Source organism: Ochotona princeps, chromosome 8 (genome assembly GCF_030435755.1).
Source record: "Ochotona princeps isolate mOchPri1 chromosome 8, mOchPri1.hap1, whole genome shotgun sequence".
Classification (NCBI taxonomy): Eukaryota; Metazoa; Chordata; class Mammalia; order Lagomorpha; family Ochotonidae; genus Ochotona; species Ochotona princeps.
In genome coordinates this window covers 61,005,524-61,029,688 of record NC_080839.1, presented here as the reverse complement: position 1 = coordinate 61,029,688, position 24,165 = coordinate 61,005,524, and the positions used below count along the sequence as shown (strand labels likewise).

Below are 24,165 nucleotides of genomic sequence, written 5' to 3'. Positions count from 1 at the left end.
TTTAGGACTGGATAAACACTGGGAGGAACTAGGCAGAGTATAAAAGGCAGCCTGGAGTTTCAATAAACGGCATTCGGCATTCTATTTACAGGAATGGCCCACTGCGTGTTGTCTTTTTTGTAACCCTAGTCCCTCTGCTCGGTTCGGCTAGGGGTACGTGGTAATGCGGGCGTTGCTGACAACCAGGCAGATGAATCTCCTTTGGGATCTCACCTTTTGTCACCTCAGAAGAAACCAACTCCATCTGTCCCCTTTTTCTTGGACTTCTAGTCTCCAGAACTGCCTACAGGGGCACATTATCCACAATGTTGGCATCTCTGTCCTTGGGGAAACCTCCGTTCCTCGTCTGATTCCCTGTGGAAGATCTCTCTCTTTCTCTCTCTCTCTCTCTCTCTCTCTCTCACTCTCTCACTCTCTCTTTCTCTCTTTCTCTGAATTTCAAATAAATACAATATTCTTAAGTGGATGCTTTGGAGCTTGGGAGCTTGGGAGCTTGAGGGCCGGTCTAACACTTTGTTCCTACTCTAAGTCAAGCCAGAAAAATAAGAAAAAGAAAAACAACAACAATTGGATAAAAGGAAAGGAAAAGCAGGTAAAAAGGTGGAGTGAGGCAATTAGCAAAGAATGAGGTTATGGTTAATGGCAGAAGACGGGAGATAGGCTATTCCCAGTCGGAGGGCCTAGGTTTCCAACTCCCACTGGTCCCAAATCCCAGGCCAGCGCCTCTGAGAAACCAGACTAAGACAGTTGCTTGGTCAGGGCCCAAAGCAGTTAGCAGCTGAGCCAGCTCAGCAGCTGAATTCCCTTTGAGCCACCAGGCACCCCTGGGGCACTAAAGCCATTATTAACTCCAGGAGATTCCAGGGCCAGAGACCTACATATTGCTCCAGGGAAAACAACACCAGGCCTCCAGTTTCTCCTGCCCATACCATACCATTCATTTAAAACCCCAGACATCACAACAAACCTGAGAAGCTGCCAAAAGCTTAGGGAGAGGAGTCTGACAGCCCAAGGGCCTCAAGACCCACAAACCACAGACCAGGGACCATAGATCACACAGGACTAAGTTCTACGGCAACAGGGCATCAGAGGATGCGAGTGGGCCTCGTGGAGAGTTGGCGTTTACTGCTGTCCATGCCCTTGGGGTCAGTGTAACCACATGGGGCAAGCAGCAAGGAGTCCCTGTCTTCCACAGGTCCCATCTGAGGCCAGAAGCAAAATGTGAATTTCTGTCTTCATCTGGCAGCAACAAGGCAGTGCCCCCCTGTCTTCAACCAAAGCGGAGCTAGAAAAAGGGCTGCTATAGGAGGACATTGTGACCCTAGAAGGTCAGCGAGCACAGGATTACAATTGATTGGACAATATTTGTATGATAATAACCCAATGGATACCTTTTGTATAACTGATTGGATATCATTTGTATGAGAACAGTTGAGCAGGACAACCTGTGAATGAGAACACTTGGTAGAATATACAAAACAAAAGGAGTTCCAAACAAAAGCACAGAAACAGTTAATGGGTTTTGTTGATAGGCTCAATACTTCCTCCCTTATCCCCATATGGCCCTCAGTGTATAAAGTCTGATGCCACTAATAAACTTCGGCTTTGACCATCAGTCAGAGTCCATGTGTGTTATTATCGGCTCCGTGCACAAAGTCCATCGCTGTGGGACAGCGGCAGGCTGCCATTCAGAGTCTTCTAACACTGAAAATGTCCCAGTTTCGCTTCAAGATAAACCAGGAACAGCTTGACTCCGAGGAAAGATGATTGACAGATGCCAATACCAAGTTGACCCAAGTGGCACAGGTTCTATAGCAGTCATTGTAAAAGTTGCAGGCCAGGTTTTGCAGTTCAGACATCAGGTTGAATGAACGCATCCCACATGCAAGTGCCCCACTTTGGTTCCTGATTCCACACTCCCATGGACACTGGGATCAGCATAGCTGAGAGTCCTTCACACCTACGTGAAAACCCTGATTGCTTCTGGCTTCAACCACCCCCACCCTGGCCACTAGGGGTATTTAGGGGAATGAACCAGCACACGTGGACTCTCTCCCTCAAATAAATAAACATTTAAAATAAAATAAAATTACTTTGATAAGCAATTATGAACACATTTCAATGAGCAAAGACCCTGCAAAAAATACAGATGCAAAGGTTAAGGAGTAAAGCTTCTATATTTCACTTGAACCAGTGAGATGTGGACAACAGATACTGATAAACTCTGTATAAATAATGTAATACCCAGAGCAACCACTATAAAAACTAACAAAGATATACTTGCAAAAAACAGTATAGATAAAACAAAATGGAATTCTAAAACATGTTCAAATAACTTGCAGGAAGAGAGAGGAAAAGGCCTTATGCTGAGCTGTTGATGCCATGGTTATGATGCTGCTGGGCTGCCAAATCCTGCACCGGGTGCTGGAGTCGGAGTTTCTGCCCTGCACCTGATCCAGCTTCCTGCCAGTGCACACCACGGGAGGCAGCAGGTGGTGGCTCAAGGACTTGGGTCCCTGCTACCCACAGGGGAGATACGGATTTAGTTCCTCACTACCGGCATGTGGGGAGTGAAATCAGCAGATAGCTTTCTCTGTCTCTCACTACACTCTTTCTTTCCCTCTCTCCTGCTCCCTCTTTCTCTCCCTGTTTCCTTCCTCCTCTCCCTTTTTCTTTTTATTTCCTCTCAAAATCTTATTTTTTAAAAGGTTTATTTTAATTTTATTTAAAAGATAGCATTACAAAGAGAAAAAAAGACTGATTCACTACTCGCAAAAGGCCACCTCTGAGCCAGTCCCCAGTCAGGAGCTTCTTCTGTGTCTCCCACGTATATACAGGGTCCCAAGGCTTTGGGCCATCCTCCACTGCTTTCCCAGGCCACAAACAGGGAGCTGGATCAGAGGTGGGCAGCCAGGACAGAATCTGGCACCCTTATGGAATGTGAGGGCCACAGAAAGAGGATTAGCTTGCTATACTACAGCACTGGCTCTGAAATTAAACCTTTTTAAAAAATTCTGAAGGGCCCAGCACAGTAGCCTCATTTTGCAAGCACCAGGATTCTATATGGGTGCTGGTTCCTATCCTGGCAGTCCCACTTCCCATCCAGCTCCCTACTTGTAGCCTGGGAAAGTAGTCAAGGATGACCCAAAAGCTTGGGACACTGCACCCACGTGGGAGACCCAGAGGAGGCTCCTGGCTCCTGGCTTTGGATTGACTCAGCTCCAGCCATTGTGGACATTTGAAGAATGAACCAGTGGACATATCTTTCTTTCTGTCTCTTCATTCTGTAAAACTGGCCTTTCTGATAAAATAGATCTTTTTAAAAATTAAAAAAAAACTGGAAAAAGGCATACCACAAAAAAAAAAAAAACATGAATTAAAAGAGAGAAAGAGAGAGAGAGATTGGCTACCCCAGCAGCAGATAAAGTAAACTTTACAGCAAAGAAAATTACAAGGATAAAGGATTAATTCAGGAAAAAAAATAGCCATCCTAAACATACACACACCAAAAAACAGAGCTCTAAAATGTTCAGCGAAAAATGTATAAAACTGAAAAAAGAAACAGAAACTTTCACCATTACAATTGGAGCGCTCAGTCTTCCCCTCTCAGCAGAACAGCACCTCAGCAAAGTTCCAGAAGTCAATACCATCTCCAACCATCAGAATCCAACTGACACTGAATTCTTCACCTGGCTCAGCACAGCACACACTCTCCTTAGTCCCAGAAGAACACACCAGGACAGACTTCATCTGCGGTATCAGGCAAACCTCGACAAATTTTAAATTGTAACTACAGAATTTTATTCCCAGGCCACAGAGGAATTATCCACATGGGGAAAATCTGCTAATAGAAAAAAAAAAAAAAATCTGCTGCTCCAGAGAGTATTAAACACATTTTCTTCTCAAGGCAAGTTCATATGTGGGCCAGTAAGCTACTACCTCTCTGCCTCTCTGCTTCAAACTCACCCGTGTCATGTGGTGTTGTGGATGCTGGGACTGGGACTTCACTTTGCCACTGTGCTCTGTTAACAGAGGGCTCCGGAGGAGGGAAGGGCACCTCTCTGTGTGCCATCTGCCCTGTGCTTCTTCACCCAGGGCAGCAGCCACCTGCACAGACAGCAGCCAAATCCACTTTGTAGTTGTTGCAAGGTTGGGAGACATAGTCTTATCCCAGCCAGCAGCCCCTCGTCCCTCCGGGTTCTGGTCCCAGGTCCAAGAGGCCTGTCTCCGGGCTCGGCAGCGTGGCCTAGTGGCTAAGGTCCTCGCCTTGATCCCATATGGCTGCTGGTTCTAATCCCGGTAGCTCCACTTCCTCTCTATCTCTCCTCCTCTCAGTATATCTGACTTTGTAATAAAAATAAAAAATAAATCTTAAAAACAAAACAAAACAAAACAAAAAAAAAAAAAAAAAAAAAAGAGGCCTGTCTCCCAGCTCCGGGTGAGCAGAAGCAATGAAGGGGTGGCCCTGACGGAGGTGAAGAATAAAGTTCAAGCTGTGCAAGACAACCAAGTTTTCAGGATCTGACATGCAACACTGGTCCATGGTTGCACACCTAAAGTCTGTTACAACAGTGAGCAGTGCAGCGAGTTTAGCCAACACTTACAGTGCTCACATCCCGTATCAGAATGCTGGTTCACGTCGGGGCTGCTCCACTTCAGACCCAGCTTCCTGCTTAGATACCTGAGAAGAGGGCCCATGGACCTGAGCTCCTATCACCCATGAAGGAGACCAGGTAGGGTTTCTGGCTCCTGGCTTTAGCCTGGCCCAACTCTGGCTATTTTGGCCATTTCAGGAGTGAACCACTGGATGGAAGATTTTCTTTCTCTCTTTCCCTATCACTCTGCCTTTCAAATAATAAAACACATATTTTTAAAACACTGTGAAGAAGATAGATCCCTTTTTAACTGTTCTCCTCACAAAAAGATTAAAATGTAGGTTTTAAAAAAAGAAAAATGTTTGAAACAAACCAGCAGGTGCAGACTCTGTAAAGAAAGGTGAACTGGAAAATGGCAGGACAGGAAATTCAGTCAGACCAGAGCACAGACTCAGAAAGGCTAAGTTAAGGTTTGAACTTCAGAATAACATAGTCCAGGTTCCTTTTCAGAACAGTCCTTTTTACAGCTGGGAGGAGAACTCATCGGAAGCGACCATATAAGAGGCCTGGGACCCATTCAAGAGCGGACAATGGTGACCTCAACTCAAGTAGCAAGAGTTGGATGGGAAGGAATGACTTGTAGCCACGGAGGCGGAAGACTTGCTGAGGTTGCAGGGGTGAGAAAGCAAGTGCTAATGAGATTCCCGGTTTCCCATCAAGAACAGCGAGTAGATGGCAGTGGCTGCCGTAAGAGAACCCAGGAGGAAGAGCAGGTTTGAAGTTCAAAGCTCCAGAGAGGAGTCTGAACCCATCTGGCACTTCCCTGGTGACAGACAGCCCTGTCTTGATGAAAAGAACACCCCGCCTTCTGTGCTTACGACTGACTTGGCTCGGGCTTTGACAACAAAATGTCCAGGGCTGGGTGGCTTCCACCACAGGAGCTCACTTCCTCACAGGTCTGTAGGCCAGAGGTTTGAGATCAGGGTGCCAGCATGAGCAGGTTCTGAGGGCCACATGACACTGTGCTTCAGGCCCCTGCCTCCCGCATGGGAGACCAGGACGGAGCTCCTGGTTCCTGGCTTCGGCCTGGCCTAACCCTCAGCATGCATTATGGCCACCTGAGCGGTTAACTAATGCATGAAAGATCTCTACTTTGTTCTGTCTCTCCTTCTTTGTCACTTTCGCTTTCAAATAAATAAAAATATTTTGGAGGGGAAATAAAGCAAGGAAAAAATATCCATCTCAGAAAAGTGGAAAATAGTACATTGGGCTGTCAGACAGCTCCCTGGCACTTGCTAGGCCATCACAAGTAATGATCATTATTATTCTTCCTGGGGAGGAAGCCCCGGGATAATGACAAGGACGACAGAGACATGGTGCATTTTACATCAGCGTGGACCTTTCTCTGCTGCCAGCCCAACACGGGGCTGAAGCGTGTCCTGAAGACCACTCCCCCATCCCACAGGGCTGTCAGAGGGAAGAGAGTCATGGCAGCAAATGGCAGGGAGCTCAAAGGGGTCCATTGCCCAGCACCCCCAAGCAGCAGGATGATCTTCCTGCAACATGCAGCTGGAAACAGAGATGCTGTGCATGGTTATCATGTTCACTGTGTGTGAGGCTGGTTACAGACACACACACTTCAAAAAGTGTGTGGGAAAATGCACTTAGAAGATACATTTTCAGGGACAGATGTTTGGCTAAGCACTCAAGATAGTGCCTGGGATCCCTAGATCCCATAACAGGATGTTGGTTTGACTCTTGCTTCTATTCTAATTTTTGCTTGCAGCTAATGTGCACCCTAGGAAGCAGCAGGCGATGGTATGGACCCATCCCTCCTGTTTGGGGTTGTTTGGAGAATGAACCAGCGCATAGATCTCTCTCATTCATTCTGTTTCTGTTTTTCAAATCAATAAAAGAAAGTACTTTTTACAAAAGTGAATTTATTTTGGCACAAAATATTTTTGAAACTTGTGACTATTGGTTTCCTGCTGTGTATGTCCATGCATTTTTTGAAGACCCCTGTAAAGCAATCAACATACACACTTTTAGGACAAATCCATTCTAAATCAATTAAACATCAGGAAAGGTGTTCTTTTTTTCCCTTTGTTTTTTCTTTTTAGCACCCTCTGATCACCACACCACAGCTTGCCAAGCAGCGATCTAGGCAGAGATACTAAAGAGAACAAGCAACCTGACCTAGCACAGAATGTGCGTGAGAGCCCTAGCATTTGACACATACATAAGGACAGGCTGCCTGGGAATGCGCAGAGTAACAACGACTACCCTAGGTCACTAAAGGCCATGAAAAGTCAGGGGCCACCGCTGCTCTGCCGCTGCTTGCCCCCATAACGAGACCCAGCCAAGCCTCAGTCCAGGTCTTCCTACATGTCTCCCACGCCGTGTGTGCATGCATGGTGAGAATGATCTTCTCAGAGAACATTTCACTGTGAGTTCTGTGCCCTCCCTGCAACCAAGCGTTTAATGCCAAGTAACCCCCGCTGTCCTCTCCCACTGTGCTCCTGGCCCCTGGCTGGCCCCCCAACTTCCCAGGGTTCCAAGCTTCGCTTTGATCCTCAGGCTGTCCTGCTCCTCTTCCCCCAGCATCAATTCTCATCCTTTGCAAATCCTTTCCGGGCTTCACCACCAGATGACCGTTTGTTTTCCTTTCATTAAAAAACTCATCTAGAGAGACTATATTTTTGAATCCAACACTGGGGCATGTGGTTATAGTTTTTGTGCTGTTGACAGATGTGAAAGACAGTCAGGGAGAGGCTGCTTGGATGCTCAACAGTTGCACTTTGGAGGGTGTTTTATGAGTGTGTGGGCTAGGACACAGAGCAACTGAAATGGAGACTGCCTAGGGTCTCTGTCTGTCATTGGCTATTGACACAGTGCACTACTACATTCTTTTATTCCTATCTGTTTTTCAAAACCTAAACTCTACTTCTCTTAGGGACAGAAAGATGTGCCCATACCTCAAACTGCTCCCAACACCTAGACAGGGCCTGGCAAATGCTGGAGGGCAAATAAATTACACAGAATGAACCATCAGAGCTACTTTGGATGCTCAACTTTCTGTTTAAAACACCTGTCCTGGTCACCATTTTGTTTCTCAAAGCAGCCTGGAGTGGTAGGCAGGGCCCCTGCTGTTGTCTTTAATAGCACAAGTGTGAAAACTGCAGCTGAGCAGTGCTGAGGGACCCAAGTGACCGCTTGATCAGTGCTCCTCCCACTTCTCCACAGGGTACCTCCTGGGCCACTCTTACCTCTAGTCTGGAACATTCTCAGCAGCCCCACAATTGAGGGCTGTCCTCAGCTCAGGCCCCATCAGACTCCCACATTCAGAGCAGACACAGGACTAGAAACCTCCTGAGTTCCAGAGATGCCCAGGAAGGCCAGACAGAATCTCTTTTAAAAGGCATCAGATCTCTACTTTGAGAAAGAGGAGAGTGGCTCAGGTGCCAAGCAGAAGCCTCCACAGAGCTTCCTGCCCTACAGCCTCCTCTGCTGTGCTGCGACTCCACTCCAGACTCCCCACCTTGGCAACCGCCTAGAACTTGTTCCTCTGAATCCCAAGGATGCAGGACAAGCAGCTGTGCCTTCACCTGGACACCCCAGGGGCAGACACACCCCTCTGGATTTAATCTTCCCACACAGCCAGCTGCAGGGAAGGCTTTTTCCTGTCTTCCCCTCTCTGGATCTCAAATACTGACCTGTGATCTTCAAACTTGGTTTTATAATCAATCGCTGATTTTCTGTTTGTTTCAATCCAATCTTTCTCCAGAATTCATCATAAAAACATCAGTCACTGACCATGTGCCTGGCGCAGTAGCCTAGCAGCTATAGTCGTTGCCTTGCAAGTGCTGGGATCCCATATGCACGCTGGTTCTAAAACCGGCTGCCCCACTTCCCATCCAGTTCCCTGCTTGTGGCCTGGGAAAGCAGTCAAAGACAGCCCAAAGCCTTGGGACCCTGTACCCACATGAAGACCTAGAAGAAGCTCCTGGCTTCCCGTTGCGGCCACTTGGGGAGTGAACCAGTGGACAGAAGATCTTCCTCTCTGTCTCTCCTCCTCTCTGTATATCTGACTGTCCAATAAAAATAAATAAATCTTTTTAAAAAAATCAGTCACTTACCATTGCTTTATACGATTTTTGGATAGTCTATGTGCAGAGTGAAATGCCCCTCCTTCTAAGGACGCCCTGGGGTTTCTCTGAATAGTCCCATAGACTGAAAAGCCCTTCAATCCCCTCCCCTGGGTCAACACCAGGCGGCCATCCAATTCCATCCTTCCCTGGGTTGACAAGAAGGCTTGGAAAAGAGGCATAACAAGCCTAACTATTTGAAATTCTTGATAGTTCCTAGGGCTTAAAGGGGATAGGCACTGAGTTTAAACAGCAGAAAGTTTCTCAGACCCAACTTTTCCATGAAGAGTCCTGCAAGGGGACTCCACAGATACCACAAGGTGCTGGGGCCACTCCAAGATGGTACCCTCTCTCCTTCCCGAGCTTCATCCTGCTCTGTCCTATTGGCTCCTTTCACAGCAGGAGAAAGTGGAGTGAGGAGTGGCTGCTCTCTGCAGGTGGCCAGGAGGGTCCTTCTGCAAAGCCAGCTCTGCCTGGTGAGACATATGTGAAGGAACACCTCTGGCCCCCGCAACACTCACTCACCAGGGAGCCAGAGCACTAACTAAACCCACCTATAAGAAGTTCCCTGCCTTTGGCTCCTCTCAGTCCAGCTAGCTTCCCCCACATCATCCCAACCTTTGCATAATCTACTCAGCATATATGCTACTCAGATCATTTGGAGAAAGCCCACTTGGCCGTCAAATAGCATGCCTTTCTTCCCACTCCAGATTCTAAATGCGAGGAGGGTTTTAAACCTGATCTGACATTACCACCTGCCATTTCACACAAGTCTGCAGCTTCCAGTCGGCCCCTTAGATAGGGATATTTCAGCTCCCTCTGACCAGTGATTGAAAGATATCCACAGGGAAAGGCCTGCCATCTAGTGTCCAACAGGGGAAGTGTGAACATAAAACCAAGATTATTGTTCCTGAGAAAATAAACTGCACCTACCTTCCAGGTTTCTGGGAATGATGGTGACAATTTGTAACATTAAAAAAATTTTTTTTAAAAGACATACTTGGTACATGAGACAGATAAATGAAGGGTGTCTGGATGATTAAACAAAAACCTTTTCTCAGCCCTCTCCTGGTATAGAGTGACCAACTATCTTGATTTGCCTGGGACTGGGAAACTGCTTAGGATGAACCATTTTTAGTGTTAAAATCAGGAAAATCTCAGGCAAACCAGGACAAACGACTGCCTTCTTTGGAAAAATTAAACAGCTCTCTAAGAAACAAGAGGTGTCAGGCTAAGAGCAGGAGACGTTTAGTTTTAGAAAGAGATGTTTTGCTTTTGTGACGCAGACTGGGTTTTGTGGTCATCAGAGGGAGGAGGCCCAGCCAAAGAGCAGGGGAATTACATGGGGGGACTAGCCACGGAGATCCGGATCCAGAGAGCAGGCTGAGCTCAGGGAACTATCTGTGGCCTCCAGATGGGGAAATGTCATGTCAGCCATCTGTCTCACTCCGAGCAGAGGGTCCTGCATGTCCTGCTGCAGCTGGGGCCCCTGTGCTGCATGTCTGAATTCCCAGTCGTGCCTCAGTGCCTCCACTAAGTTCCTCTCAGCTCAAGAAGTGAACCCAGACTTGTAGCTTCACTGAGCGTCTGGAGGACACCCTCCTCCCCGGCCCCCACCCAGTGAGCAACAAGCCTTCAATGTCACCCCAGTGACACCGAGCAAGCGATGTGCCTATTTCTAAGCTGCCTTTCCTTCGCCGATCCTGTGCAGTTTGGCTGAAGCCTGCTCTGGAGGCCCACTGAGCCCAGTGCCTGGCATTTGTCTAGCACCAGGAGAACCTGCCCGCCGTGCACGGAGCGGTCGACAAGCACACCTGGTCCTGTGTCCTCTCCAGGAAGGCCCCTGAGTGAATCCGCTGGTCCTTCTGCAATTAACACCGCCCACTTGACTTCTTTCCTGCCCAAGTGGTTTTCATTGTCCATGCCACCCCTCACGCTCAGGCCTGATTGCTGAGTAGAAATTACAGGAGCAACTGTGGGACGTCACCAGCGTGTTCAATCTGAAGAGCTCCGAAGGGCCTGGCTCAGGTGACAGCTTGTAAAGCTGTCTGCAGTCAGTACTGCCCTTCACCTTCCCTTTTTCGCTGCAGCAAAGAATCAAGAGCTCAAGGCATGGCCCAGAGTTCACTTGAAAAATCTAAGCTGTGCAGAAAGAAGCCCTTCCTGGCTCATTCATTTATCCAAGGGACAAAGACTTGCGGGCTGCGGGGAGGTTGGGGGATGGGGCTCCTAGTTAACAGGGAAGCTGAACATCACAGAGGAATTGCCACAAGGTGCCAGAAAAGGGCTTGAAGTGCCAGAGGGCATGGAACAGAGAACCTGTGTCCTGGTTAATGTCTTCAAGGGGCAGCTGTACTTAGGCTGAGAAGTAGTGGATAACGGAGAAGGTGGGTCCACCTGCCAGGGGAACAGAGTGAGGACTCCTGTCCTCAAGAAAGAGGAGGGACAGGCAAGGCTAGGGACTAAAGAGCAGCTGAAAGACAGAGCCAGGGAAGCAGTACAGTGATGTACTGCAGTACCAGACACTGCATGCTTCCTCAAACAAGCCAAGTATACCCTCTCTTACTGAAAGGGAACATTTAGGACTGAAATGACAGAAGGATTTAATTTGCTTTTTTGCTTTCTGTATTTTGCTTGCGGAAAAGGACAGTGAAGGACAGTGATGTTTAGGGTTCCTTCCCTGTTTATATTTATGGTTCCCCCTCCCTGTATATGTTTACAGATCCCCTCCCTGTTTGTGTTTAGGGTTCCTTCCCTGTTTATGTTTAGGGTTCGCCCTCCCTGTTCATGGTTATGGTTTTATGGTTTTATGATTTTAGCCTTGGTTTAGCCTTTAAAAAGGATGCTATACCATGACTCGAGGTCGATGCCTACCTCCTGCGTGAGGAACTGGCCCCGGCCCCAGCGCGCTGGTGATCGAATAAAGCCTCTTGCTTTTGCATCAAGCCTGTCTTCGGTGGTCATTGGGGAAACTCACTCTCTCAAGACAGATGGTAAGGTGTTCCCTGTTGGGGGGCCTTACATTACAATTCCCTCTTGATGCTGGGGAATGGCTACTGGCTTCCTCCATCAGGTACAGCACCCCAGAAGGGGGGCCCCCAAAGACCCTTACTGAAGTGACCCCACACTCACACACCAAGGTCGTCACTGTTAGAAGTGACCCTGTTGGGTTAGTCCCTCCTCCCAGCCCCCTGTCAATAGGGAAGCCTGGCACACAGCAGGAACTCAGCAGCCTTGGGGTGAATTAGTAAAAGAGAGGCTTAACAGACAACTTCTCTTCAAGCAGACATGGGGACAATGAATTTTAAGATTAAAAATTCAAGGTTGCACAGTGGAGAGAACACTGAGTTGAGAAAACATGTAACTTGAGTTTCAGTTCCAGGTGGACTTGATTCCAGCTATGGTGCTCAATGTGCTGAAAATTCTGATTCTCAGGCTGGTTCTGACTCTGTGAAAAGGAAACACCCAACAGGGCCCCTTGCTTTGTGATTGGGAGATTAATTTATGGAGCATGTAAGGGGTCTTCAAGAAGCTCCTGGGGAGGCATTAAACACACCAATTAAGGCACAATCTGAAACACCCCTGCAGAAGGACATTGTGGTTCTAGAAAGACACCTGGCATAAGATTACAATTGATAGGATAACATTTGGATGAGAACAACTGAGTGGATACCATTTGAATGAGAACACTTGGTGGGATATACAAAACAAGAGTTCCAAACAAGGGTGTGGAAACAATTGATGGGTCCCGTAGATAAGCTCAATACCTCCTCCCTCATCCTATGTGACCCTAGGCCATCAGTCAGTAGTTCAGGCTTGTTATAATCATCTCCATGCACCAAGTCATTTGCTGCAGGACAGCTAACACACCCACATTCCTTATTCAAGACCTGACTATTCCACTTCTAGCACAGCTTCCTGCGAATGCATACCCTGTAACACAGAAGAGATTTCAAGTACTTGGCCCCTGTCACCCACATGAAAGACCCAGGTTAAGTTCTGGAATCCTGGATTTGACCTGGTCAAGCCCCAGCTATTACTGGCTTTGGGGATGTGATCCAACAGATAGAAAATCTCCCTTCATCTAGCCTTCTGTCCAATTAGCAAGTCAGATAAAGATAAGTAAATAAATGGCATAACTTAAAATTTTTAAATATTCTATATGAAGTTTGTGGAAAATGTAATGAAAAAGTTTCTTTTGGTGCAAAAAAAAACAGCTCTTGATATTCATGCATGCACGGGATCTTGAAAAAAAATCATGGAAAATATATATTATGAAAAAGCTGTGCATGAATTTAAAAATGTTTACAGGATATATTTATCATTTGGCTGCACTTCCACAAACTTTTTGAAGTATCCTTAGATACTAAATGCTTTGTAAAGTACAAATGGATATATAACTTTCAGAAGGAATTACCACAATATTTTACATATATAAGTACTTCTTTACACTCCTATTTAACTAGGCTTTGACTTAGAAAAAAAACTAATTTAGTATCAAATTTTCATAAAGTCCCCTGGTATATAAAGTGAATGCTTTCTTCACGGGAGGGTGGGGAATGCACACAGTCTATTCTCAGACTGTGTCAATTTTGTTTTCCATCGTGCCCACAACAGCTGGTTTCAGCTTGAAACAACTTTTGTCTGTTTGCTTTCCTTTTTTTGAAACGTTCATTTTCCATGTATACATGTAATATATGTTATATGTTCTTATAACATTTAAAGAAAATGTTGCACAGAGAGAAGAAAATAAATAACCCAAACAACCGAAAGATAGCCAAAGTAAAGATGGAGAAATATCTCCTTCCAAATTTTTTTTTCTATGAGATCGTCTGTGCAGGGCACACAGGGAAGGTGGCATGCTGCGGTGGCCGTGTTGGGCTGGCTGGGGCCCTGGGGAACACGGCTGTGATGACCCAGGCTGCTGGGAAAAGCCTGAGAGTCTGTGACACTACATGCCGGTGCTCTGCAGGCTCTGGGCCAGTTACTTCATATTTCTGTGTCTCAGCCTCCTCATCTCCAGGTGCAGAACTCCCACTACAGGGAGCAGGTGTGGGTACTCACTAAAACAACAAATTGGCTTACATGGAGTGATACCCTCCTAAAAATCAGTCACTGAAAGAGGCTTTTAAATATTCATGAAAAATACAAGCATAACCTTTAATTACACTTTCCCAGGCAACCCCTTCCCTCCTCCTGTGGCGCTCACATGGGATTTTTTTTTTTTTTTTTGGGACACTTGCTGGATCCAGCCAAAACACAAGGTTTAAATAGTATTTAGAATCCTTTTACATAAAACCACAAATATAAAATGCCAACAGAAAACTCACTCTTTGTACCAGGAACCAGGCAGATCTAAAACTGAGTGGTGACGCAGTGGGTTAATCCGTTGCTTCAGACCTTGACACTGTAGCCTGGAAAGCATGGTTAAAGCCCTGGCTATTCTGCTCCTGACCCGGCTTCCTACTAAAGTGCCTGAGAAAGCAGAAGATGATGCCGCAAGCATGTGGTTACTTAGGAGTCTATGGGAGACCCACATGGAGTTCCTGGCGCTTGGCTTTGGTCTGAGCAGCCCCAGCTGCTGCAGTCACTCGGGTGTGAACTAGCAGATGGAAGATATCTCTCTGTACCACTTGCTGTGGCTCTGCCTATCAAATAAATAAATGATCTTATAAGAAAAAAAAAAGAGGATAATCAATCGATGCCTAAAGCAAGATGATAAAGATGTTTTTACTTGACAAAAGTTCTAAAGAAATCATCATAAAAAAGCTTTGATGAGAAATTAGCTAAAGTTTGAGACAAAAAAAAGAAAAGCAGGGAGAAGGCGAAGGCGAAGACATGAAACAGGATTTTCAACTGAAAATCACAACAACTGGAAAACATTCAGTGAAAGGATTTACAATAGAATGTAAGAGATAATATAAAAGCAAAAGTCCATGAACTTGAAGATGATAGCAATTACTTAAGATATACAACAGAGAAAAATAAGCAATAATAACCAAAATAATGAACAATTTCAGAAATCTGTGGAATTAAAACGGAACATCTAACACTGAGGTCATTAGATTCTCTCAAGAGTTGGGAAAAGGGGCCAGGATGAAAACAGTAAAAACTTCTTCAAAATGGCAAAATGACATAAGCCTACATATTCAGGAAGCAGGAAAATTCTAAACAATCTAAAGTAATCTGCACTAGGGGATGGTACTGTGACACATGGGCAAAGCCAGCATTTCATATGGGTGCCAGCTTTGAATCCCAGCTGCCCCACTTCTGATCCAGCTCCCTGCCAATGCACCTGGGAAAGCAATGAAGGATGGCCCAAGTTCTTGAGCTCATGTACCTACATGGGAGATGTGGAAGAAGCTCCTTGCCCCTGGCTTCAGACTGGCCCAGGTCTGGCAGTTTGTAACCATTTGAAGAGTGAATCAGCGAATGGAAGATCTCTCTGTGTCTCTTTGTCACTCTGCCTTTCATATAAATACATAAATATTTTAACAAGAAAGAATTCTACACTAAGGCAAAATATAGTCATATACAATAAGAAATGACATTTGTAGACAATGTTGCAGTGTAGTAAGTTAAGCTGCTGCCTGGAACACTGCATCGCACATGAGCACTGGTTCAAGTCTCAGCTGTTCCACTTCTGATCCAGCTCCCTGTTAATGTGCCTGGAGAAAGCATCAGAACATGGCCTGAGTGTTCAGACCCCTGTTATCTATGTTGGAGACAAGGATGGAGTTCTAGACTCCTGTCTTCCACCTGCCCCCGCCTCAGGTATGGAGGCCATCTGAGGAATGAACAAACAGAAGATCTCTGTCTCTCTCTCTGTCTTTCCCACTCTCTCTGCAATCCTACCTTTTGAATAAATAAATAAATCTAAAAATGGCATTTCACCTGTAGAGGTAAACAACTGGAGGGCTGTGTGACTGACTCAACAGGTAAGATGCCACTTTGGGGTGCCTATACCCCACATCAGAGTCCCTGGTTTGATTCCTGGCTCTGCTTCTGCTTCCAGATCCTGGAAAACAGAACGTGATGGCTCAGCCACTCATGCAGAGGAAGAATTGAATTCCCAGCTCCTGGCTTCAGCCTGGCCGAAGATTGGGCTTCAGGTCTGGCTGTTGTGGGCATTTGGAAAGAGCCAGTGGATGGAGGCTCTGTCTCTGTCATTCTCTCTGCCTTTCACATAAAATGAAAAGTTAACAACAACGGCAATTTGAATAATAGTAGATTTTACAAAAGAAGCCATAGAGTTCAAAAGGAAGGTGGCACAACATTTTAGAAGTGCTGATAAAAGACTGGTCAACCCAGAATTCTCTATTCAGATACAATGCTTATCATGCATGAAGCAGAAATCAAGACCTTCTCCGATGAAAGAATTTTTCTCTTTTTTGCCAGGCAATTTTATACCAAAAGGACAGCAAAGAAATTTCTCTAAAAGGAAAAGAAAAATGGAATCTTAGGACATATACAAAAACATGGATAAGTATGATAGTCTTGTCTGATCCTCTTGAATCTTCTAAATTACATTTGATCACTGAAGGAAAAACTTCAACACTGCCTGATGTGATTCTCTACGGGAAATAGCTAAGTCAATTCTGTCATAAATAGAGAAGGAAAAGGGAGTTAAGTTTTCTGCACTTCATCTGAACTGGTAAAATGGTAGCAATCACGAGTACAGTTTATATCATGTAATACCTAAAGAAACTACTCAGAAAAACTAATAAAGACATGGACTAAAAACTCATTACACAGGAAAAGAGCATTCTAAAACAAAAGTTTCAGCAATTCTCAGAAATGGAAGAAAAGGAAAGGCAAAAAATGGAAAACCTAGAAAACAGGGAGAGGTATTTGGCCTGGGTCATGAAGGCAACGTCTGAGTGCCCGATGAGGCATCGCTGTGCTTCCATTTCTAGCTTCCTTCGAATGTACGCTCAAGCTGTTAGTCCCTGCTTCCCCTTGGGCAGCATGGTCGATTACAGAATCGAAAAGACAGAAAGCACTTTGGTCCCACTACAGTGACTCAATTGTCTTATCCTCCTCTTCCAGCACCCAGATCCCATATAGAGTAAATTCATGTCCTGGCTGTTACACTTTCCATCCAGCTCCCTGCTTCTGGTCTGGGAAAACAGTGGAGGATGACTCGAAGCCTTGGAACCCTGCATCCACATGGGAGACCTGAAAAAACTCCTGGCTCCTGGTTTCAGATTGGTTCAGCTCTGGCCATTGCATCCATTTGGACATTGACCCAGTGGGTAGAAGATCTTTCTCTCTGTCTCTCCTTCTCACTGTTAATCTGCCTTTCCCAATAAGAATAAACTAAAATTAAAAAAAAAAAAAAAAAGCAAAGCACTTCACCCGACAACAGAGTCCATACTCCTCCTTCTAAACAACAAGGCGGAAGATATTCTGGGAGACCAAAACAGAACTCCACAACAGGGAGGGGAGGCTTGGATTTCTTCCTGAACAGACACATCAAGGCCATAATAGTTATATTTAAACATTTATGTAATTATTTGAGAGGCAGAGTTACAGAAAGAGGGAAGGACAGAGAGAGAGTCTGATTTTCCATCTACTGGTTCACTTCCCAGATGGCCTTAATGGCCAGAGTTGGGCTGATCCAAAACCAGGAGCCAGGAGCTTCTGGGTCTTCCATATGGCTGCAGGACTCCAGCACTTGAGCTGCCCTCCACTGCTTTTGTGGGAACATTAGTTTACAGCTGGAACTGAAGTGGAGCAGCTGGGCATTGAACAGGTACCCATATGGGATACAGGTGCCACAGGCCAGTTTTGTCCATTACACAACAACACCTGCCCCAGTAATTTTTCTATAAAGCTTTACAAAGTCTTGTTAAAATTATCTCAAATCTAGTGAGCTGATTGATTATCCCTTCCTGTTTGAAGTGTAACACTGTGAATGACACAAGTGAATATAAGGCCTTACAGTCAGAACTAATTAAAACAATGTTTTCTCTCAGAAACAAACAACCCCATAAATGTAAAAACATTGAAATCATTGCCTGTTCTCTGATCAAAATGTAATCAAACTAGAAATCAATAATAGAAAGAAAATCTCCAAACACTTGGAAACTCAATAGCATAATTTTAAATATTTCATAACCTAAAAAAAATCTCAGGAGAAATTTTAAACATACACTGAACAAAATGAAGACAAAAATATACCACGGCAAAACTTGTGGGACACTGTTTAAAGCTCTACCAAGAGGAAAATTTATAGCACTAAATGTTTATATCAGGAACGAGGAAAAGTCTAAAATCAATAATCCAGCTCCTAACCCAAGAACCTTGAAAAAGAAAATAGAGAGGAACGCAAATATCAAAACAAACAGAAAGGAGTAAGACAATACAGAGCAGAACTCAGTAAAATTGAAAACAAAAGACAGTAAGAAAAAAAATCAATGAAAACAGAACTGGTTCTTTGAAAAGACTAACACTGACAAACTTCTAGCAAGGCTGACAAAGTAGAAAGCAAGGAAGATAAGAATACCCAGGATGAAACCTGTGCAGTCACCACAGACTGCACACATACCAAACAAGGAAATACAGCGAACAACTCCAAGCTAACATATCTGGCAACTTATATGACAATGACCAATTAATTGACAAATTTATAAACCACCACAATTCACCTCACATGAAATATCATTTGAGAAACCTGATCATTATCACGGACAATTATAAAGTCCCAAAAAAGAAATCTGAAAGGCCCATATGACTGCCCTGACCAACTGAGTGAAATGTTTAGAGAAACATTAGTATTAACTCTACTCAATCTTTTCCAGAAAAGAGAAAATAAAGGAATATTTCCTAAACTTTTACAAAGCTGCTATAACTGGTGACAAAGCCAAATAATAAAAATACACACACACACACAAAAGGAACCCTACAGGTCAACCTCATGAATATTTAGAAAAACCATCACCAAAATACTAGAAAAAAACAACTCAGCAATATATTAAAGGATTCATATCCTATGTCCAAAGGAAGTTTAGTAAGTTAGAAGGTAAGTTTTGGTAAGATAGAAGGTAAGTTCATTATTCTAAAATCAGTCAATATAATCAGTACATTAACAAGCTAAAAATGAATTACATGATTATGCAAAACAATGCTGCAAAAACACATAGTGGTTAAATCTCTGTCTGTGGCAACAGTATCCAACATGGTTGTTGGTCCATGTCGTGGCCGCTCCCTGCTAATGTACCTGGGAAAGCAGTGAAGGATGGTTCAAGTCCTTGGGCCCCTGCACCCACATGGGAGATGGGGAAAAAGCTCCTGGACCCTGGTTTTGGGCCACCAGCCTCTGCTACTAAGGTCAACTGGGGAGTGAACCAGCAGATGGAAGTTCAATCTCTCTTTCAAACAAATAAATAATGAAATAATTATATACATAAAGATATAAAAATATATGTGATGATTCTTCATTCTCCAGAACTCCGAAGTCCAGCTGGGAGCTATAGAACACATCCAGCAGAGCTAAGCCACACACCAGCCCTGAGCCACCTTTACTTACTGACCCAGTTATTATCTTTTGTCCAAACACAGGGTTTTCTAGAGACTCCAAAGGATGAAATCTTTTCCGATTCAAACTTTCCTTGTGATGCCAGTTAACGTCCAGAATTGCAAAAAGGATGTAATGGCATCGATGTGGAGCTTCTAAGTCAGGGGGTATGTTCAGCAGACGACGACTTTAACAGAGCACTGAATAAAGATTTGCATATGGGATTGCCTTTCCAACCTGTTTTGAGTACATATGAACTTAAGACTTTAAGGTCTTCAGGATTTAAAAAGTTTTTTGACCTGTAACTAAATTTTGAAAGAAATGCCTCAGGGGTACGTGGTGCAGCGTGGCAGGATGCCTGCATCCCGTGTCAGAGTGCTGCTTTGCATCTCGGTTCCTGCTAACATGTCACAGGAAGCAGCAGGGGTGACTCATGTGCTTGAGCCCCTGTCCAATATTGTCTGTGACGATGTCCCTAGGGATGCCCTAAGGTTAAGGGCATCCCTCAGTTTTTCAGTCTTTCCCAATAACACTTGATGCTTCCCCGTCTCTGACACTTTTCCCAAGGACAAATTAATCATCTAGAAAACATTACAATAGATGCTAGAGTGCATCGTAGCATTGGATGGACAACAATAATACTGTCTGTATACTACAGGACCATGCTGGGTTTGGCATTCCCTTAATTCCTATATTGTGGTGCTGGGGAAATCTAGAGGTTTCCAAGTGAAAGATCCCTAAACACACAACCATGGTGACTGGCCCCTGACGGATCAGGCTGAACACAGTCTCTGTAAATCACTCAGCCAGAGAGTTTGCAGGGAAGACTGTCTTTTCAACCCACTAAAAGGCAGAGAAATGAGCAGCCAGCTAGTCTTGGTTGCACAGTCCTCTAGGGCCAGGTCAAGCCACCTGTCATTTAATGTAGCCCAGTGAATTTCCATCCTGTGCTTTAGTTACTTCAAGCTATGTCTTTGCTATCAACCACCTACTAGTGCTGACTGATGCTGAAGTCTGCAGAAGAAACAAATTCTTCATCATTTTTTTAATCAGTTCTCAATAAAAGCCAAAAGCAAACCAAATTTAAAATTGCTTGCAACAAATTACATTTACCCTCATTAATTTTCTAAGTGCTAAAGTTAAACATATGCATTATAAAATGTTTGTAAAAACTAGACCAGCATAAAAAATGAACAGTTCAGCTAGCTACATATTAAGATTTTATTATTATTATTATTATTACCAACAAGTTAGACCAGATTATGCACAAAAAGTCATCAAAAAGTTTATAGAAATGCAAGTTATGAAAAGACTGTGCATGATTTCTCAATTATTTTCACCAAAATAAGCTTTTCTTTACATTTCACTTTCCGCAAACTTTTAAAATTTATCTTTATTTTTGATGATATCCACATAATTGGTCAGGGTGGAAAGGGTCGAGGATTAAGGGAAAGTGGGAGAGACCAGTGTTTCCAAACTTTCTTCTTCTTTCTCCTGTATCTCAGGGATGCAGGGAGAGAAGGGAAGGTGCCTCATCCAGCTTCCTAACAGCCTCAGTACCCAGGGATGGGGAACAGCCACCCAGACTCAGTACATATCCTGTCCTGGCAGGAACAGTGAGTGACCTTGCCCAACCAGCCCACACCCATTCTGGTTCTTATAGCTACAGCCCAGCCACACCTGGTCCATGCCCAGACACAGCTCTCATGTGGTTCAACAGGAGCCAAGACCTAGCCCAGCCAGTCCTACACCTACCATGGATCTCATGAGCACCAGTGGTTACTGGAGTCCAGCCCAATCTGGCATACCCCAGATCTAACCCACACCAAGGGACATTCCAGCCATTTCTAGCCCAGATTGCAACCCCATTCCAGCTCTCACACTCACCAATGGGAGCCGCAGCCCAGCTGGGGTGCGCCCTTAGCTCCCCGACCAGGTCTTTTGCCAGCCACAGATCTTACATGTGCCGGTGGCTGCTCTGACCCAAATCGGCATAGCCCATGCCCTGCCTCAGCCTTTGTAGAGCCTAGCCTGTCCTGGCCTGCCCCTAGTCCCAACTCTCGCTGACAGATGTTGCAGCCTAGCTCTGCCCAGTCTTCTCCCATCCCTGGTTCATGCAAACCGGTAGGTATTCCACAAACTTTTTATAAAGTCCCCATTATATAGTTCTGTGCAACCTGAATTTTTTTTGCCTATTAATATATGCTTGTCATCATGATGTCAGTTCATGTAGCTCTGCCTGGAAGTTCAGTGGCATCCTAAATGTTTGTATTCAAAGTGCATCCACCTAAACAACTATCATTGTTAACAGGAGTCTCTAGGGTGTTTGTAATCTCATTGACAGAATTCTTCAAAGCCCAGGAACCTCTGCTTATTAACTTTTGTGTGTGTAGATAGGCTTTGAAATGAGTTGAACGTCTCATTTTTAACCTCCAGGGTATGAATCATAACAGACTACTGGCAGTATTTCAAGCACTCTCTCCATTCAGGGTTGAATGACAAAAGAGAACTATCAGCATTTGCCTGGTAGTTGGTGAGGAGACTAAATGTTCTGTGGATGCAAAGGGAAAATAGCACAACCTCCCCACCACAGACACACCTCCACCGTCAAAGGTCATGGCAGAACTAGAAGGAACATAGCAACAACCTTTATTAGAGGTGTCAGGGACATTCTCTAAGCACTTAACATGGATGACATTATTCAATGCTCATAATAATCAAAGATGATTACTGCTTCCAGCAATTCTCTGACATACTTGCTCATGCTCAAATACTAGGACATGGCAGTGCAGAAGCTGAGCTCTGATTAAAGTATTAAAGCTTGTGCAGCTCATCTCCATTTTATTCTGCTCTCTGATTTGCCCCACCGAACTTAGACATTTAACCACCCTTGCTGAAAAACTTGAGTATGAAGAGTCATTTTTTGTTGTTGTTGCAGAGAGTTTTTACAAATTTTACTAAAGCTTAGATGTCTTAACATCATTTGTGGAGGGAGATAATTAATCTCCTCTCTTGACTAGTGCCACCTGATGCCAGGGAGTTTTAGGGTTTTGTCAACTGAGAATTGAACACCTATGGAAATCACATACATTAGAAACAACACAGTTATGAACAAAATTAAAAGCAAATTATAAACAGCACTGAGTAGTAAGAACATTCATTATAATACTAAGTTGTAAAGAAATCAGGTGATACATTAGTTTCCTGCTGCTGCTATAACAAGAATTCCAAATCCAGTGCTTTGAAACAATGCAAATCCATTGCCTTACAGTTCTGGGAGTCCCAAGTCTGAGCTGGGTCAAAACAGAAAAGTGGCCAAGTTGTGTCCATCTGGTCATGCATGCTGGAGGGAACTCCTGCCTCCTGGCCTTTCTGGCATCTTTTTGGCTGCCTCTATCCCTTGGCTTATGGCCCCACATCACTGCAATCTCTGCTCCCAGGGTCACCTCTCCCTCTGTAAGTCGAACTCTGAAATGTCCTAATCTCTTCTTACAAACACACGTCAGACTGGGCAGGCAAGGCCACCCTAATGGCCTTATCTTAAATAACTCTGCAAAGTCCTGGCTGAGGCAGTCACATTGTGAGTCACCAGGGGGTTAAATTTCAACATATGAACTTGGGGAAAGTGTCATAATTAAGCCCATATCATTCCCAGAAAACACATATACCTAAATGTATCCTCAAAAATGATATAGCTATAGGCTATATACCTATATAACCTAGAGGAAGGCTACTATACCACAAAATCTCATAAAGAATGTAAAAGAACTCTTGATTAATGGAGAGATGGATCCCATTGCTTGGGAAAGCCCTTTGAATTGTAAAGTTTCACCAAAGTATGAATTCATTCTAAATAAAGGTGACACAATTCTAACCAAACACCCAAGAGGATACTTTTTTCATCTCATCCCTCTTTTTCATTTCTCTTTTATATTGTATTTTCTTTATTAGATTATATTTATTTTACATTATAGAGTATTTATATTCTATTTAATTTCTCTTTCATATTCTCTTATATATTTTTTTTATATATATCTGTAATGTATGTTATAATGGAGTGTGTGACCGTCAGCTCAGAACCATTACCTGCCATCGTAAATCAAACCTCTCAAGCACCCTATATCTAGTAATGGAGAAACACCACCTGTCTCCTGGGATGAAGGTGCCTTTCATCCACAGCAAGGTCTGTGCATCCTTCATATAAAGTGAAACCTTCGTGTGCAATTCTTCTCCCATACGCCCAACTTACCTCACGCTTGCATCCCAGCTCATCTGGATTCACCTTTCTCAAATACACTTCTCATTGTTCTCTGCCAAGTTGCTAACAACTCCCGGTCAAGGTCATCCCTGTGCTGGGCTTCTTACTCCTCTATGCCTTCACCTTCATCAGTGCTTAAGATGGAGGATCTGCTTCTCGTTCCATTCAGGTTCCCCAGGTAGTCACACCTCTGGTGGCTCACCTTGTACAGAAGGCAGCCATGCTTTGTAATGCCCATGTCCCAGCTTCAGCAGGCGGGGCCCAACCTTGGAGGCTGGTTTGTGAGGTGTTTTTAACAGCTGTTCTTGGTGGGAACAAAGTTCTGAAGCAAACCCTCCTCAGCCCCACACCCGCCAGCAGTTCATCCAGTCCACACGAAGCTGGTATGGACACTGAAAACATCCTTGAGCGTCAAGTGTTCTGAGGACCGGCCAACCTCAGTTCCTATAGGAGGGGCCCCGGAAAGATGGAAGCTGACCAGGCCTTTGGAGAATCATTTTCACTACCCAGGCATGATATAGAGTTGTACGTAAAGTTGGGCACATTTGAAAAATACTTCAGTCCGTGGGTTTTTCTCAGAAGTTCTCGAAGGGCCTTTGGGGTTTGGTAGTCAATGACAGTCCCTATAGGGGGCATGAATTAGAAGGC

The 24,165-nt window shown here is 44.5% G+C and overlaps 1 protein-coding gene across 1 annotated transcript in view; it reads right to left on the bottom strand.

Moving 5' to 3' along the window:
- Positions 1-23,685, bottom strand: part of ALK (ALK receptor tyrosine kinase) — an 878,396-nt gene extending 854,711 nt beyond the window's left edge. The window contains exon 1 of the mRNA XM_058667362.1: positions 23,509-23,685. Coding sequence (XP_058523345.1) covers positions 23,509-23,531 — 23 coding nt within the window. The 5' untranslated portion in view covers positions 23,532-23,685. The remainder of the gene's footprint in view (positions 1-23,508) is intronic.
- Between the last annotated feature and the right edge of the window lie 480 nt (positions 23,686-24,165).